A 17,853-nucleotide genomic window follows, 5' to 3' on the forward strand; every position below is an offset into this window, starting at 1 on the left:
CTTGGCGTTGCAAGCGCCATGCTCTACCGACTGAGCCACACAGGACCTTCTTCACGATGCTGTCTGTGTGGGTGGACCAATTCAGTTTGTCTGTGATGTGTATGCCGAGGAACTTAAAACTTACTACCCTCTCCACTACTGTTCCATCGATGTGGATAGGGGGGTGTTCCCTCTGCTGTTTCCTGAAGTCCACAATCATCTCCTTAGTTTTGTTGACGTTGAGTGTGAGGTTATTTTCCTGACACCACACTCCGAGGGCCCTCACCTCCTCCCTGTAGGCCGTCACGTCGTTGTTGGTAAGCAGTAATACCCATTATAACCATGAGGAGGACAGCAGTAATATCCATGAGGACAGCAGTAATATCCATTATAACCATGTAGAGTACAGCAGTAATATCCATTATAACCATGATGACAGCAGTAATACCCATTATAACCAGGAGGAGGACAGCAGTAATACCCATTATAACCATGAGGAGGATAGCAGTAATACCCATTATAACCATGAGGAGGATAGCAGTAATATCCATTATAACCATGTAGAGTACAGCAGTAATACCCATTATAACCATGAGGAGGAAAGTAGTAATATCCATTATAACCATGAGGAGGACAGCAGTAATATCCATTATAACCATGTAGAGTACAGCAGTAATATCCATTATAACCAGTATGTGGACAGAAGAGCTTAATGACTTTCCATGTTTAATGACCCCTCATCATCTAGATGGGACATTCCTTTGGTTTACGAAATGCTACACACACTGGCACACACCCTTTCCCCTGTGAAGTTCCTCTTGCTAATGTTTCTCCTGTCCCCATCTGGCTCCCCCCTAGACCACCCTGGCCCCTCCCCTAGACCACCCTGGCCCCTCCCCTAGACCACCCTGGCCCCTACCCTAGACCACCCTGGCTCCTCCCCTAGACCACCCTGGCCCCTCCCCTAGACCACCCTGGCCACCCTACCCTAGACCACCCTGGCTCCTCCCCTAGACCACCCTGGCTCGGACAGGAATGTGCTTTGTAGTTGTGGTGTTCCGTCCTAAACACCAGTGTTTTTAAACAGCAGCGACGTATCATTCTGGGTTGGAAACAGTTACCAGGGTTCTGTTTCAATACATCACAAATTAAATGCATCCTACCTTCTCGGAGGTAATCACAGAGCCTTACACCTATCCAATCACTGGTAAATCTGTACCTTCCTTTTGGCCTGAACCTTTTTATAGTCGCCCAGGTTGAGGCAATAGATCTCAAGGAGACGGAGGGCTCGATTCAATCCGTACGGCCTGAGTTCAGAGCTACAGTGTTATATGGTCTGAGTTCAGAGCTACAGTGTTATTGAAGTTTAAAGACAGCGTTAGTGGAGACTGCGTTTACGGTACACGCTGCATATATCTGCTCAATGGGAAAGTACTTGTTATTGAAGTTTAAAGACAGCGTTAGTGGAGACTGCGTTTACGGTACACGCTGCATATATCTGCTCAATGGGAAAGTACTTGTTATTGAAGTTTAAAGACAGCGTTAGTGGAGACTGCGTTTACGGTACACGCTGCATATATCTGCTCAATGGGAAAGTACTTGTTATTGAAGTTTAAAGACAGCGTTAGCGGAGACAGCGTTTACGGTACACGCTGCATATATCTGCTCAATGGGAAAGTACCTGTTCATTTCCAGCTCTCTAAAGCAGTGAAACCGGGCGAGACGGTCAACCTGCAGCATGGAAGGTCTGCGTTCTCGTCTCAGAACATTGACATTTCATAGGCAGATTGAATGGAGCTCTTACCAAGATGAAATGAAAGAGCCAACAGCATCCTTTCACCTTCTTTATTAGGAGTGCAGTGACCTCTGACACCAGGATGGTGGGGGTTCATTTACCAACAATACAATCAGATCAATGGCAGACTGTAGAGAACAATACAATCAGATCAATGGCAGACTGTAGAGAACAATACAATCAGATCAATGGCAGACTGTAGAGAACAATACAATCAGATCCATGGCAGACTGTAGAGAACAATACAATCAGATCAATGGCAGACTGTAGAGAACAATACAATCAGATCAATGGCAGACTGTAGAGAACAATACAATCAGATCAATGGCAGACTGTAGAGAACAATACAATCAGATCCATGGCAGACTGTAGAGAACAATACAATCAGATCAATGGCAGACTGTAGAGAACAATACAATCAGATCAATGGCAGACTGTAGAGAACAATACAATCAGATCAATGGCAGAGTGTAGAGAACAATACAATCAGATCAATGGCAGACTGTAGAGAACAATACAATCAGATCAATGGCAGACTGTAGAGAACAATACAATCAGATCAATGGCAGACTGTAGAGAACAATACAATCAGATCAATGGCAGAGTGTAGAGAACAATACAATCAGATCAATGGCAGACTGTAGAGAACAATACAATCAGATCAATGGCAGACTGTAGAGAACAATACAATCAGATCAATGGCAGAGTGTAGAGAACAATACAATCAGATCAATGGCAGACTGTAGAGAACAATACAATCAGATCAATGGCAGACTGTAGAGAACAATACAATCAGATCAATGGCAGACTGTAGAGAACAATACAATCAGATCAATGGCATGATATGGTCTATGGATCTTTTAGTATGGAGTCTTAATGTGGAGAGACATTGACAGGAAGTAACAGGCAGACAGGAAGTGGAAACAGAAATCAGCTGAGAGGAGGAAGGAGCTTTAAGGGTTCAACATTGTGTTATGGTGAAGAGAACCTGGAAGAGAAGGTGAGTGGACAGAGACGTCCCATGATGACATTCAGCCAGACCCAGGGAGATGACTACAACATAGTGGGTTTCATAGCAGCTCTACCTCTCCCAGTGGTTGAGAGGGGAGTGACCTACACTGTGAAGAGTTAAGGGCCTAACTACAGCAGTGGATCAGACCATAGCTGATACTGTCCCTGCCTGTTCCTCTCAGGGACAGTCCCCTGTCCCAATGCCACAGATCCAGACCATCAGAGAGAATCAGGCTGTATATTTTCCAGAGCCAGTCAGTCAGTGAAGCGTGGCCTCTAGCGCTTCCTGGTGGAGAGAGTGGAGGAGGGACGGTTCAGGCTGAGCTGAGGGAAGTGAACTGTGGGGGTTCTGGCTGTGGGACCGTAGAGACCCAGGTTACGGGCTGCAGCTGACCGCCTGTGCTGTTTCACACTCGGGAAGGGAGAGAACACCTGCTGGGGGGTGGCCCCGGGTTGGTCCTGGGGCGTGGAGGGGCAGGAGAGAGGGAGGGAGGGGGATAGCGGTGTATCAGGAGTAGGGGGGTTAGAGAGGGGAGTAGGGGGGTTAGAGAGGGGAGTAGGGGGGTTAGAGAGGGTACCAGGAGGAGGGTTAGTGAGGGGAGTAGGGGGGTTAGAGAGGGGAGTAGGGGGGTTAGAGAGGGTACCAGGAGGAGGGTTAGTGAGGGGAGTAGGGGGGTTAGAGAGGGGAGTAGGGGGGTTAGAGAGGGGAGTAGGGGGGTTAGAGAGGGTACCAGGAGGAGGGTTAGTGAGGGGAGTAGGGGGGTTAGAGAGGGGAGTAGGGGGGTTAGAGAGGGGAGTAGGGGGGTTAGAGAGGGTACCAGGAGGAGGGTTAGTGAGGGGAGTAGGGGGGTTAGAGAGGGGAGTAGGGGGGTTAGAGAGGGTACCAGGAGGAGGGTTAGTGAGGGGAGTAGGGGGGTTAGAGAGGGGAGTAGGGGGGTTAGAGAGGGGAGTAGGGGGGTTAGAGAGGGTACCAGGAGGAGGGTTAGTGAGGGGAGTAGGGGGGTTAGAGAGGGGAGTAGGGGGGTTAGAGAGGGGAGGAGGGATAGAGAGGGTAACAGGGGGAGGGGTGTTAGAGAGGGTAACAGGGGGAGGGGGGTTAGTGAGGGTAACAGGGGGTGGGGGGTTAGTAATGGTAACAGGGGGAGGAGGGTTAGAGAGGGTAACAGGAGTAGGGGGGTTAGAGAGGGTAACAGGAGGAGGGGGGTTAGAGAGGGTAACAGGGGGAGGGGGTTAGTGAGGGTAACAGGAGGAGGGGGGTTAGAGAGGGTAACAGGAGGAGGGGGTTAGAGAGGGTAACAGGGGGAGGGGGTTAGAGAGGGTAACAGGGGGTGGGGGGTTAGTAATGGTAACAGGGGGAGGAGGGTTAGTGAGGGTAACAGGAGTAGGGGGGTTAGAGAGGGTAACAGGAGTAGGGGGGTTAGAGAGGGTAACAGGAGGAGGGGGGTTAGAGAGGGTAACAGGGGGAGGGGGGTTAGTGAGGGTAACAGGAGGAGGAGGGTTAGTGAGGGTAACAGGGGGAGGGGGGTTAGAGAGGGTAACAGGAGTAGGGGGGTTAGAGAGGGTAACAGGGGGAGGGGGGTTAGAGAGGGTAACAGGGCTACCAGGAGAGAGTCTCATACAGTAGATGTTCTGAGAGGAGAATGAAGGGTCAGACTGTTGATGGTGGTGGTGGTGTGATGAGGGTGGTCGAGGAAGAGGAGGCAGGACAGGCAGCTCTGGGATGGTGGTAAAGGAGGGTAGTGTGTCTGGGTCAGTCCCTCTAGGAGAGGTGGGTAGTGTGTCTGGGTCAGTCTCTCTAGGAGAGCAGGGTAGTGTGTCTGGGTCAGTCTCTCTAGGAGAGCAGGGTAGTGTGTCTGGGTCAGTCTCTCTAGGAGAGCAGGGTAGTGTGTCTGGGTCAGTCTCTCTAGGAGAGCAGGGTAGTGTGTCTGGGTCAGTCTCTCTAGGAGAGCAGGGTAGTGTGTCTGGGTCAGTCTCTCTAGGAGAGGAGGGTAGTGGAGGTGGGGTCTGGTTTAGTTCTGATCCAGAGTCCAGCTCTAGAGATAACAGGTGCTCCTCCTCTTCCACCACAGCCGGCACCTCCTTACTGGAGGCCTGGGCAGGAGACACAGGGAGGTGACTACCCTCATCATCATCAGCCTTCCCCTCACCCCCCCCATCTCTCTCCTCCCCCTGGCGAGGGTGTCTGTCCTCCTCCGCCTGACGAGGGTGTCTGTCCTCCTCCCCCTGGCGAGGGTGTCTGTCCTCCTCCGCCTGGCGAGGGTGTCTGTCCTCCTCCGCCTGGCGAGGGTGTCTGTCCTCCTCCGCCTGGCGAGGGTGTCTGTCCTCCTCCCCCTGGCGAGGGTGTCTGTCCTCCTCCCCCTGGCGAGGGTGTCTGTCCTCCTCCCCCTGGCGAGGGTGTCTGTCCTCCTCCCCCTGGCGAGGGTGTCTGTCCTCCTCCCCCTGGCGAGGGTGTCTGTCCTCCTCCCCCTGACGAGGGTGTCTGTCCTCCTCCCCTGACGAGGGTGTCTGTCCTCCTCCCCTGACGAGGGTGTCTGTCCTCCTCCCCCTGACGAGGGTGTCTGTCCTCCTCCGCCTGGCGAGGGTGTCTGTCCTCCTCCGCCTGGCGAGGGTGTCTGTCCTCCTCCGCCTGGCGAGGGTGTCTGTCCTCCTCCCCCTGGCGAGGGTGTCTGTCCTCCTCCCCCTGGCGAGGGTGTCTGTCCTCCTCCCCCTGACGAGGGTGTCTGTCCTCCTCCCCCTGACGAGGGTGTCTGTCCTCCTCCCCCTGACGAGGGTGTCTGTCCTCCTCCCCCTGACGAGGGTGTCTGTCCTCCTCCCCCTGACGAGGGTGTCTGTCCTCCTCCCCCTGACGAGGGTGTCTGTCCTCCTCCCCCTGACGAGGGTGTCTGTCCTCCTCCCCCTGACGAGGGTGTCTGTCCTCCTCCCCCTGACGAGGGTGTCTGTCCTCCTCCCCCTGACGAGGGTGTCTGTCCTCCATGTCTCCAAACCCTAGCTGTACCCGTGCCCGGGCTATGTTCCTGCGGTGGGCACGTACGTGGGCGCGCCAGGGGGACCCCACCCTGCTCTGACAGTCTTCAGCCTGAGATACCAGTCTGTTCCTCCCCCTCTCCCCGCTAGGGGCGGGGTTAGGGGCGGGGCCAGGGGTGGCAGGGCTGGACTGTGCCTGAGGCAGGGGGACACCTCGCAGGCTGGAGGGAGGGTGTTTCAGGCTGTTCCTCCCCCTCTCCCCGCTAGGGGCGGGGTTAGGGGCGGGGCCAGGGGTGGCAGGGCTGGCCTGAGGCAGGGGAACACCTCGCAGGCTGGAGGGAGGGTGTTTCAGGCTGTTCCTCCCCCTCTCCCCGCTAGGGGCGGGGTTAGGGGCGGGGCCAGGGGTGGCAGGGCTGGCCTGAGGCAGGGGGACACCTCGCAGGCTGGAGGGAGGGTGTTTCAGGCTGTTCCTGGGCTTCCTGCCTAGCAACAGGTGGTTGACGACAGGAGAAGGATGTAGCTGAGATGCTAACACGCTGGTGGCTGGACATCGATCTACAGAGAGAACACACACAGGTCAATGTTCTGTCTGCCTACTGCAGCAGCAGGACAATAATAACACCATAGCATGACGTGAATATAAAGAGGATTCCACATGTAGCAATAAGAAACATCTAGCATTACGACAACAATCTGGCTCTGGCCCAACCTCAGACCTCAGCACAGAGCTTACATTTATCATGGGAACAAGATGAAGAAGCTTACAGAGTTACATAAAATACTGCTTTGGGTTATAAGGAGCTTTGAGTCCTGATTACTGAAGACAGACGCATCTGGGAGTTAGAAAAATAGTTTGGGGAATAGAAGCTCTGGAGCCAAATCCAATGGAAGTCAGTTACACAAGTAGTAGATTCCTGTTAGGTGATGCCGTGTTTAGATGGGGAGCCTCCTGTCAGTCACAGAGAAGAGCCAGCACCATCCAACCCCCGGCCAGCACCATCCAACCACCGGCCAGCATCCTCCAACCCCCGGCCAGCACCCTCCAACCCCCGGCCAGCACCCTCCAACCCCGGCCAGCACCCTCCAACCCCGGCCAGCACCCTCCAACCCCGGCCAGCACCCTCCAACCCCGGCCAGCACCCTCCAACCCCGGCCAGCACCCTCCAACCCCGGCCAGCACCCTCCAACCCCCGGCCAGCACCCTCCAACCCCCGGCCAGCACCCTCCAACCCCCGGCCAGCACCATCCAACCCCGGCCAGCACCATCCAACCCCGGCCAGCACCATCCAACCCCGGCCAGCACCCTCCAACCCCCGGCCAGCATCCTCCAACCCCCGGCCAGCATCCTCCAACCCCCGGCCAGCACCCTCCAACCCCCGGCCAGCACCATCCAACCCCCGGCCAGCTAGCGGCAGATCCTGACCCCAGACCAGCTAACGGCAGATCCTGACCCCAGACCAGCTAACAGCAGATCCTGACCCCAGACCAGCTAACGGCAGATCCTGACCCCAGACCAGCTAACGGCAGATCCTGACCCCAGACCAGCTAACGGCAGATCCTGACCCCAGACCAGCTAGCGGCAGATCCTGACCCCAGACCAGCTAGCGGCAGATCCTGACCCCAGACCAGCTAGCAGCAGATCCTGACCCCAGACCAGCTAGCAGCAGATCCTGACCCCAGACCAGCTAGCGGCAGATCCTGACCCCAGACCAGCTAGCGGCAGATCCTGACCCCAGACCAGCTAGCGGCAGATCCTGACCCCAGACCAGCTAACGGCAGATCCTGACCCCAGACCAGCTAACGGCAGATCCTGACCCCAGACCAGCTAACAGCAGATCCTGACCCCAGACCAGCTAGCAGCAGATCCTGACCCCAGACCAGCTAACAGCAGATCCTGACCCCAGACCAGCTAACAGCAGATCCTGACCCCAGACCAGCTAACAGCAGATCCTGACCCCAGACCAGCTAACAGCAGATCCTGACCCCAGACCAGCTAACAGCAGATCCTGACCCCAGACCAGCTGACCCCAGACCAGCTAGCGGCAGATCCTGACCCCAGACCAGCTAACAGCAGATCCTGACCCCAGACCAGCTAACAGCAGATCCTGACCCCAGACCAGCTAACGGCAGATCCTGACCCCAGACCAGCTAACGGCAGATCCTGACCCCAGACCAGCTAGCGGCAGATCCTGACCCCAGACCAGCTAACGGCAGATCCTGACCCCAGACCAGCTAACGGCAGATCCTGACCCCAGACCAGCTAACAGCAGATCCTGACCCCAGACCAGCTAGCAGCAGATCCTCACCCCAGACCAGCTAGCAGCAGATCCTGACCACAGACCAGCTAACAGCAGATCCTGACCACAGACCAGCTAACAGCAGATCCTGACCCCAGACCAGCTAACAGCAGCATCCATCTATAGACACCACCACATCCTCCATCTACAGTTGGTGTGACCGTCTGTCTGTATAGATGTATACAGATGTGTTGCCGTGACCGTCTGTCTGTATAGATGTATACAGATGTGTTGCCGTGACCGTCTGTCTGTATAGATGTATACAGATGTGTTGCCGTGACCGTCTGTCTGTATAGATGTATACAGATGTGTTGCCGTGACCGTCTGTCTGTATAGATGTATACAGATGTGTTGCCGTGACCGTCTGTCTGTATAGATGTATACAGATGTGTTGGTGTGACCATCTGTCTGTATAGATGTGTTGGTGTGACCATCTGTCTGTATAGATGTGTTGGTGTGACCATCTGTCTGTATAGATGTGACCATCTGTCTGTATAGATGTATACAGATGTGTTGCTGGTTACCAACGTAATTATAACAGTATAAATAAATGCTTTGTAATACCCGTGGTATACGAATCAATATACGTACGTTTGTGTGTACAGCTGCCTGGCCTGTTGTTGTGTAGAGTTGACAGCGTGTTACCTGTGTGTATGTACAGCTGCCTGGCCTGTTGTTGTGTAGAGTTGACAGCGTGTTACCTGTGTGTATGTACAGCTGCCTGGCCTGTTGTTGTGTAGAGTTGACAGCGTGTTACCTGTGTGTATGTACAGCTGCCTGGCCTGTTGTTGTGTAGAGTTGACAGCGTGTTACCTGTGTGTATGTACAGCTGCCTGGCCTGTTGTTGTGTAGAGTTGACAGCGTGTTACCTGTGTGTATGTACAGCTGCCTGGCCTGTTGTTGTGTAGAGTTGACAGCGTGTTACCTGTGTGTATGTACAGCTGCCTGGCCTGTTGTTGTGTAGAGTTGACAGCGTGTTACCTGTGTGTATGTACAGCTGCCTGGCCTGTTGTTGTGTAGAGTTGACAGCGTGTTACCTGTGTGTATGTACAGCTGCCTGGCCTGTTGTTGTGTAGAGTTGACAGCGTGTTACCTGTGTGTATGTACAGCTGCCTGGCCTGTTGTTGTGTAGAGTTGACAGCGTGTTACCTGTGTGTATGTACAGCTGCCTGGCCTGTTGTTGTGTAGAGTTGACAGCGTGTTACCTGTGTGTATGTACAGCTGCCTGGCCTGTTGTTGTGTAGAGTTGACAGCGTGTTACCTGTGTGTATGTACAGCTGCCTGGCCTGTTGTTGTGTAGAGTTGACAGCGTGTTACCTGTGTGTATGTACAGCTGCCTGGCCTGTTGTTGTGTAGAGTTGACAGCGTGTTACCTGTGTGTATGTACAGCTGCCTGGCCTGTTGTTGTGTAGAGTTGACAGCGTGTTACCTGTGTGTATGTACAGCTGCCTGGCCTGTTGTTGTGTAGAGTTGACAGCGTGTTACCTGTGTGTATGTACAGCTGCCTGGCCTGTTGTTGTGTAGAGTTGACAGCGTGTTACCTGTGTGTATGTACAGCTGCCTGGCCTGTTGTTGTGTAGAGTTGACAGCGTGTTACCTGTGTGTATGCACAGCTGCCTGGCCTGTTGTTGTGTAGAGTTGACAGCGTGTTACCTGTGTGTATGTACAGCTGCCTGGTCTGTTGTTGTGTAGAGTTGACAGCGTGTTACCTGTGTGTATGTACAGCTGCCTGGCCTGTTGTTGTGTAGAGTTGACAGCGTGTTACCTGTGTGTATGTACAGCTGCCTGGCCTGTTGTTGTGTAGAGTTGACAGCGTGTTACCTGTGTGTATGTACAGCTGCCTGGCCTGTTGTTGTGTAGAGTTGACAGCGTGTTACCTGTGTGTATGTACAGCTGCCTGGCCTGTTGTTGTGTAGAGTTGACAGCGTGTTACCTGTGTGTATGTACAGCTGCCTGGCCTGTTGTTGTGTAGAGTTGACAGCGTGTTACCTGTGTGTATGTACAGCTGCCTGGCCTGTTGTTGTGTAGAGTTGACAGCGTGTTACCTGTGTGTATGTACAGCTGCCTGGCCTGTTGTTGTGTAGAGTTGACAGCGTGTTACCTGTGTGTATGCACAGCTGCCTGGCCTGTTGTTGTGTAGAGTTGACAGCGTGTTACCTGTGTGTATGTACAGCTGCCTGGCCTGTTGTTGTGTAGAGTTGACAGCGTGTTACCTGTGTGTATGTACAGCTGCCTGGCCTGTTGTTGTGTAGAGTTGACAGCGTGTTACCTGTGTGTATGTACAGCTGCCTGGCCTGTTGTTGTGTAGAGTTGACAGCGTGTTACCTGTGTGTATGTACAGCTGCCTGGCCTGTTGTTGTGTAGAGTTGACAGCGTGTTACCTGTGTGTATGTACAGCTGCCTGGCCTGTTGTTGTGTAGAGTTGACAGCGTGTTACCTGTGTGTATGTACAGCTGCCTGGCCTGTTGTTGTGTAGAGTTGACAGTGTGTTACCTGTGTGTATGTACAGCTGCCTGGCCTGTTGTTGCTGATGTCTCTTGATACGTGAGTATTGTTTCTTCAGAGCGCTGATGTCAGTACTCATCCTCTCCTGCAGCATGCTGTTGATGGCCGCTTGATGCTCCGCTCTGCCGCCACCATCCACCGCCCCGGGACTCAGGTCTGCCATGTTCCCGCCCGGCTCCCCCCCACGCTGGTCTGGAGAGGAGAGATTCAAATATCACACCTCGGAAAGCCCAAGCGGAAATGACCTCAGTGTTGACACCTTCCCAGATAACCCCGTCTACCACTACATTACACTAATGGACCTGGCTGGAGTCCTGTCTACCACTACATTACACTAATGGACCCTGGCTGGAGTCCTGTCTACCACTACATTACACTAATGGACCTGGCTGGAGTCCTGTCTACCACTACATTACACTAATGGACCTGGCTGGAGTCCTGTCTACCACTACATTACACTAATGGGACCTGGCTGGAGTCCTGTCTACCACTACATTACACTAATGGACCTGGCTGGAGTCCTGTCTACCACTACATTACACTAATGGGACCTGGCTGGAGTCCTGTCTACCACTACATTACACTAATGGACCTGGCTGGAGTCCTGTCTACCACTACATTACACTAATGGACCTGGCTGGAGTCCTGTCTACCACTACATTACACTAATGGACCTGGCTGAAGTCCTGTCTACCACTACATTACACTAATGGACCTGGCTGAAGTCCTGTCTACCACTACATTACACTAATGGACCTGGCTGGAGTCCTGTCTACCACTACATTACACTAATGGACCTGGCTGGAGTCCTGTCTACCACTACATTACACTAATGGACCTGGCTGGAGTCCTGTCTACATTACACTAATGGACCTGGCTGGAGTCCTGTCTACCACTACATTACACTAATGGACCTGGCTGGAGTCCTGTCTACCACTACATTACACTAATGGACCTGGCTGGAGTCCTGTCTACATTACACTAATGGACCTGGCTGGAGTCCCGTCTACCACTACATTACACTAATGGACCTGGCTGGAGTCCTGTCTACCACTACATTAAACTAATGGGACCTGGCTGGAGTCCTGTCTACCACTACATTACACTAATGGACCCTGGCTGGATCCCGTCTACCACTACATTACACTAATGGACCCTGGCTGGAGTCCTGTCTACATTAAACTATTGGACCTGGCTGGAGTCCCGTCTACCACTACATTACACTAATGGACCCTGGCTGGATCCCGTCTACCACTACATTACACTAATGGACCTGGCTGGAGTCCTGTCTACATTAAACTAATGGACCTGGCTGGAGTCCTGTCTACCACTACATTACACTAATGGGACCTGGCTGGAGTCCTGTCTACATTAAACTATTGGACCTGGCTGGAGTCCCGTCTACCACTACATTACACTAATGGACCCTGGCTGGATCCCGTCTACCACTACATTACACTAATGGACCTGGCTGGAGTCCTGTCTACATTACACTAATGGACCTGGCTGGAGTCCTGTCTACCACTACATTACACTAATGGACCTGGCTGGAGTCCTGTCTACCACTACATTACACTAATGGACCTGGCTGGAGTCCTGTCTACCACTACATTACACTAATGGACCTGGCTGGAGTCCTGTCTACCACTACATTACACTAATGGACCTGGCTGGAGTCCTGTCTACCACTACATTACACTAATGGACCTGGCTGGAGTCCTGTCTACATTAAACTAATGGACCTGGCTGGAGTCCTGTCTACCACTACATTACACTAATGGGACCTGGCTGGAGTCCTGTCTACCACTACATTAAACTAATGGACCTGGCTGGAGTCCTGTCTACCACTACATTAAACTAATGGGACCTGGCTGGAGTCCTGTCTACCACTACATGAAACTAATGGACCTGGCTGGAGTCCTGTCTACCACTACATTACACTAATGGACCTGGCTGGAGTCCTGTCTACCACTACATTAAACTAATGGACCTGGCTGGAGTCCTGTCTACCACTACATTAAACTAATGGACCTGGCTGGAGTCCTGTCTACCACTACATTAAACTAATGGGACCTGGCTGGAGTCCTGTCTACCACTACATTACACTAATGGACCTGGCTGGAGTCCTGTCTACCACTACATTAAACTAATGGACCTGGCTGGAGTCCTGTCTACATTAAACTAATGGACCTGGCTGGAGTCCTGTCTACATTAAACTAATGGACCTGGCTGGAGTCCTGTCTACATTAAACTAATGGACCTGGCTGGAGTCCTGTCTACCACTACATTAAACTAATGGACCTGGCTGGAGTCCTGTCTACCACTACATTACACTAATGGACCTGGCTGGAGTCCTGTCTACCACTACATTACACTAATGGACCTGGCTGGAGTCCTGTCTACCACTACATTACACTAATGGACCTGGCTGGAGTCCTGTCTACCACTACATTACACTAATGGACCTGGCTGGAGTCCTGTCTACATTAAACTAATGGGACCTGGCTGGAGTCCTGTCTACATTACACTAATGGGACCTGGCTGGAGTCCTGTCTACCACTACATTACACTAATGGACCTGGCTGGAGTCCTGTCTACCACTACATTACACTAATGGACCTGGCTGGAGTCCTGTCTACCACTACATTACACTAATGGGAACTGGCTGGAGTCCTGTCTACATTACACTAATGGACCTGGCTGGAGTCCTGTCTACCACTACATTACACTAATGGACCTGGCTGGAGTCCTGTCTACCACTACATTAAACTAATGGACCTGGCTGGAGTCCTGTCTACATTAAACTAATGGACCTGGCTGGAGTCCTGTCTACCACTACATTAAACTAATGGACCTGGCTGGAGTCCTGTCTACATTAAACTAATGGACCTGGCTGGAGTCCTGTCTACATTACACTAATGGACCTGGCTGGAGTCCTGTCTACCACTACATTACACTAATGGACCTGGCTGGAGTCCTGTCTACCACTACATTACACTAATGGACCTGGCTGGAGTCCTGTCTACATTAAACTAATGGACCTGGCTGGAGTCCTGTCTACCACTACATTAAACTAATGGACCTGGCTGGAGTCCTGTCTACCACTACATTAAACTAATGGACCTGGCTGGAGTCCTGTCTACCACTACATGAAACTAATGGACCTGGCTGGAGTCCTGTCTACCACTACATGAAACTAATGGGACCTGGCTGGAGTCCTGTCTACATTACACTAATGGGACCTGGCTGGAGTCCTGTCTACATTACACTAATGGACCTGGCTGGAGTCCTGTCTACATTAAACTAATGGACCTGGCTGGAGTCCTGTCTACATTAAACTAATGGACCTGGCTGGAGTCCTGTCTACATTAAACTAATGGACCTGGCTGGAGTCCTGTCTACATTACACTAATGGACCTGGCTGGAGTCCTGTCTACATTAAACTAATGGACCTGGCTGGAGTCCTGTCTACATTAAACTAATGGACCTGGCTGGAGTCCTGTCTACATTAAACTAATGGACCTGGCTGGAGTCCTGTCTACATTAAACTAATGGACCTGGCTGGAGTCCTGTCTACATTAAACTAATGGACCTGGCTGGAGTCCTGTCTACATTAAACTAATGGACCTGGCTGGAGTCCTGTCTACATTACACTAATGGACCTGGCTGGAGTCCTGTCTACCACTACATTACACTAATGGACCTGGCTGGAGTCCTGTCTACCACTACATTAAACTAATGGACCTGGCTGGAGTCCTGTCTACATTACACTAATGGACCTGGCTGGAGTCCTGTCTACCACTACATTACACTAATGGACCTGGCTGGAGTCCTGTCTACCACTACATTACACTAATGGACCTGGCTGGAGTCCTGTCTACATTGAACTAATGGACCTGGCTGGAGTCCTGTCTACCACTACATTAAACTAATGGACCTGGCTGGAGTCCTGTCTACCACTACATTAAACTAATGGACCTGGCTGGAGTCCTGTCTACCACTACATTACACTAATGGACCTGGCTGGAGTCCTGTCTACCACTACATTACACTAATGGACCTGGCTGGAGTCCTGTCTACATTAAACTAATGGACCTGGCTGGAGTCCTGTCTACCACTACATTACACTAATGGACCTGGCTGGAGTCCTGTCTACCACTACATTACACTAATGGACCTGGCTGGAGTCCTGTCTACCACTAAATTACACTAATGGACCTGGCTGGAGTCCTGTCTACATTAAACTAATGGACCTGGCTGGAGTCCTGTCTACCACTACATTAAACTAATGGACCTGGCTGGAGTCCTGTCTACCACTACATTAAACTAATGGACCTGGCTGGAGTCCTGTCTACCACTACATTACACTAATGGACCTGGCTGGAGTCCTGTCTACCACTACATTACACTAATGGACCTGGCTGGAGTCCTGTCTACATTAAACTAATGGACCTGGCTGGAGTCCTGTCTACATTAAACTAATGGACCTGGCTGGAGTCCTGTCTACATTAAACTAATGGACCTGGCTGGAGTCCTGTCTACATTACACTAATGGACCTGGCTGGAGTCCTGTCTACCACTACATTACACTAATGGACCTGGCTGGAGTCCTGTCTACCACTACATTACACTAATGGACCTGGCTGGAGTCCTGTCTACATTAAACTATTGGACCTGGCTGGAGTCCTGTCTACATTAAACTAATGGACCTGGCTGGAGTCCTGTCTACATTAAACTAATGGACCTGGCTGGAGTCCTGTCTACATTAAACTAATGGACCTGGCTGGAGTCCTGTCTACCACTACATTAAACTAATGGGACCTGGCTGGAGTCCTGTCTACCACTACATGAAACTAATGGACCCTGGCTGGAGTCCTGTCTACCACTACATTAAACTAATGGGACCTGGCTGGAGTCCTGTCTACATTACACTAATGGACCTGGCTGGAGTCCTGTCTACCACTACATTACACTAATGGACCTGGCTGGAGTCCTGTCTACCACTACATTAAACTAATGGACCTGGCTGGAGTCCTGTCTACCACTACATTAAACTAATGGACCTGGCTGGAGTCCTGTCTACCACTACATTAAACTAATGGACCTGGCTGGAGTCCTGTCTACCACTACATTAAACTAATGGACCTGGCTGGAGTCCTGTCTACCACTACATTACACTAATGGGACCTGGCTGGAGTCCTGTCTACCACTACATTACACTAATGGACCTGGCTGGAGTCCTGTCTACCACTACATTAAACTAATGGACCTGGCTGGAGTCCTGTCTACCACTACATTACACTAATGGGACCTGGCTGGAGTCCTGTCTACCACTACATTACACTAATGGACCTGGCTGGAGTCCTGTCTACCACTACATTAAACTAATGGACCTGGCTGGAGTCCTGTCTACCACTACATTACACTAATGGACCTGGCTGGAGTCCTGTCTACCACTACATTACACTAATGGACCTGGCTGGAGTCCTGTCTACCACTACATTACACTAATGGACCTGGCTGGAGTCCTGTCTACATTAAACTAATGGACCTGGCTGGAGTCCTGTCTACATTAAACTAATGGACCTGGCTGGAGTCCTGTCTACCACTACATTACACTAATGGACCTGGCTGGAGTCCTGTCTACATTAAACTAATGGACCTGGCTGGAGTCCTGTCTACCACTACATTAAACTAATGGGACCTGGCTGGAGTCCTGTCTACCACTACATTAAACTAATGGGACCTGGCTGGAGTCCTGTCTACATTAAACTAATGGACCTGGCTGGAGGAGAGAGCAGGACTCTAGGTCTACATACCCTGCACTGTAAAAGTATGTGGAAACCTGCTCAGCCATCATCTCCTTACAAAATCATGGGCATTAATGTGGAGACGGTCCCCCCTTTCCTGCTATAACAGCCTCCACTCTTCTGGGAAGGCTTTCCACTAGATGTTGGAACATTGCTGCTATAACAGCCTCCACTCTTCTGGGAAGGCTTTCCACTAGATGTAGGAACATTGTTGCTATAACAGCCTCCACTCTTCTGGGAAGGCTTTCCACTAGATGTTGGAACATTGCTGCTATAACAGCCTCCACTCTCCTGGGAAGGCTTTCCACTAGATGTAGGAACATTGTTGCTATAACAGCCTCCACTCTTCTGGGAAGGCTTTCCACTAGATGTTTGAACATTGCTGCTATAACAGCCTCCACTCTTCTGGGAAGGCTTTCCACTAGATGTTGGAACATTGCTGCTATAACAGCCTCCACTCTTCTGGGAAGGCTTTCCACTAGATGTTGGAACATTGCTGCTATAACAGCCTCCACTCTTCTGGGAAGGCTTTCCACTAGATGCTGGAACATTGCTGCTATAACAGCCTCCACTCTTCTGGAAAGTCTTTCCACTAGATGCAGGAACATTGCTGCTATAACAGCCTCCACTCTTCTGGTAAGGTTTTCCACTAGATGTAAGAACATTGCTGCGGGGACTTGCTCCCATTCAGCAACAAGAGCATTAGTGAGGTCGGACACTGATGTTGGGCGATTCATCCCAAACGTGTTCGATGGGTTGAGGTCAGGGCTCTGTGCAGGCCAGCAGGGGTAGAGAGACACTGGTACAACTAACAGTGAAATACTGACTTATGGGTCCTGTACATGATAACAGGTAAGAGGTCAGGAGTCAGACCAACCTTTAATGTGTCTCTGGTACCGTTGTAGTTCTGGAGCTAACAGCCCCCCCAGAGGACCCAAACATCCCAACGCTGCTGTCACCACTGCATCTTCATCTTCATCCTCGTCTTCATCACCCTCCCAGCCACCTAGACCACCACTGGAATACATCATCATCATCATCACTTTACCAGCCCCAGAGACCTCCTCTGGGATACATCATCATCATCATCACTTTACCAGCCCCAGAGACCTCCTCTAGGATACATCATCATCATCACTTTACCAGCCCCAGAGACCTCCTCTGGGATACATCATCATCATCACTTTACCAGCCCCAGAGACCTCCTCTAGGATATATCATCATCATCACTTTACCAGCCCCAGAGACCTCCTCTAGGATACATCATCATCATCACTTTACCAGCCCCAGAGACCTCCTCTAGGATACATCATCATCATCACTTTACCAGCCCCAGAGACCTCCTCTAGGATATATCATCATCATCACTTTACCAGCCCCAGAGACCTCCTCTGGGATACATCATCATCATCACTTTACCAGCCCCAGAGACCTCCTCTAGGATACATCATAATCATCACTTTACCAGCCCCAGAGACCTCCTCTGGGATAC

The 17,853-nt window shown here is 51.6% G+C and overlaps 1 protein-coding gene across 1 annotated transcript in view; it reads right to left on the reverse strand.

The window, feature by feature from the left end:
• Nucleotides 1-3,061: 3,061 nt before the first annotated feature.
• LOC135536336 (TBC1 domain family member 30-like) overlaps nt 3,062-17,853 on the reverse strand; it is a 49,028-nt gene continuing 34,236 nt past the window's right edge. Inside the window, exons 11-15 of the mRNA XM_064962689.1 lie at nt 17,239-17,378; nt 10,540-10,743; nt 5,283-6,304; nt 4,862-5,170; nt 3,062-3,244 (exon numbers count right to left, since the gene is read on the reverse strand). Of these exons, the coding sequence (XP_064818761.1) occupies nt 3,062-3,244; nt 4,862-5,170; nt 5,283-6,304; nt 10,540-10,743; nt 17,239-17,378 (1,858 nt within the window). The remainder of the gene's footprint in view (nt 3,245-4,861; nt 5,171-5,282; nt 6,305-10,539; nt 10,744-17,238; nt 17,379-17,853) is intronic.

Source organism: Oncorhynchus masou, unplaced genomic scaffold (genome assembly GCF_036934945.1).
Source record: "Oncorhynchus masou masou isolate Uvic2021 unplaced genomic scaffold, UVic_Omas_1.1 unplaced_scaffold_596, whole genome shotgun sequence".
Lineage (NCBI taxonomy): Eukaryota > Metazoa > Chordata > Actinopteri > Salmoniformes > Salmonidae > Oncorhynchus > Oncorhynchus masou.